Source organism: Citrus clementina, unplaced genomic scaffold (assembly GCF_000493195.1).
Source record: "Citrus clementina cultivar Clemenules unplaced genomic scaffold, Citrus_clementina_v1.0 scaffold_7, whole genome shotgun sequence".
Lineage (NCBI taxonomy): Eukaryota > Viridiplantae > Streptophyta > Magnoliopsida > Sapindales > Rutaceae > Citrus > Citrus x clementina.
This window is the reverse complement of record NW_006262075.1, coordinates 4,224,394-4,225,121: the sequence shown is the minus strand read 5'-3', so window position 1 is coordinate 4,225,121 and position 728 is coordinate 4,224,394. Positions and strand designations below refer to the sequence as shown.

The 728-nt window shown below is 44.5% G+C and overlaps 1 protein-coding gene across 1 annotated transcript; it reads left to right on the top strand.

The window, feature by feature from the left end:
* On the top strand, positions 1-728 carry LOC18036224 (50S ribosomal protein L7/L12). The gene has a single exon (XM_006426047.2). It carries the CDS (start codon positions 114-116, stop codon positions 621-623), a length of 510 nt encoding a protein of 169 aa, XP_006426110.1. The 5' UTR covers positions 1-113; the 3' UTR covers positions 624-728.

Sequence of the window (728 nt, the reverse complement as noted above, 5' to 3'; positions counted from 1 at the left end):
CCCCGCGGGCCGTAACTTAAAATTCTCACTTTCCTCCTCCTCCTAAATTGAAGTGCCGAATAAGAAACCCAGGTCTCTAAGCTCTCTACCTGTCCCCTTACAAAAAGTAAAAAATGCACTCTGTTACAATAAAATTTCCACGCCTCGGCAGAGTGTTTACGACTCTCAAAGTAACCGAAGCCGTGACCAGTTCTCGGTCTCTCTGCACGGTCACGGAGTCCCGAACCCAGAAACTCGAACGCATATCCGACGAGCTTCTCGACCTCACGAAGCTCGAGCGATATGATTTTGCAACCTTGTTAGGATGTAAACTGGGCCTCGACCGCTTCGGCCCTGTAGTCCCGGCGTTTCCCTCCAGTGGACCGGCGGCTTCCGGATCCACGTCAGCTGAAACGAAGGCGGCGGAGAAGACAGCGTTTGACGTAAAGCTTGAGAAGTACGACCAGGCTGCTAAAATCAAGATTATTAAAGAAGTGAAAACGTTTACTGGTTTGGGACTAAAAGAGTCTAAAGATTTGGTGGAGAAAGCGCCTGCTGTGATAAAGAAAGGAGTTACGAAAGAAGAGGCTGATAAGATTGTTGAAAAGCTCAAAGAGTTGAACGCCATTGTGGTATTGGAATGAATAAAAATTATATTTTTTTGGATCTTCGGTTTAAAAGTTTTGGTTTTTATGTAGAATAATAACTGATGAGGCTTAATGATAAATTGAAAGTTGCTTCTGTTTTTA

Excerpts from the sequence above, each read along its gene's own strand:
- LOC18036224 (XM_006426047.2), top strand. The coding sequence starts at position 114 with ATGCACTCTGTTACAATAAAATTTCCACGCCTCGGCAGAGTGTTTACG.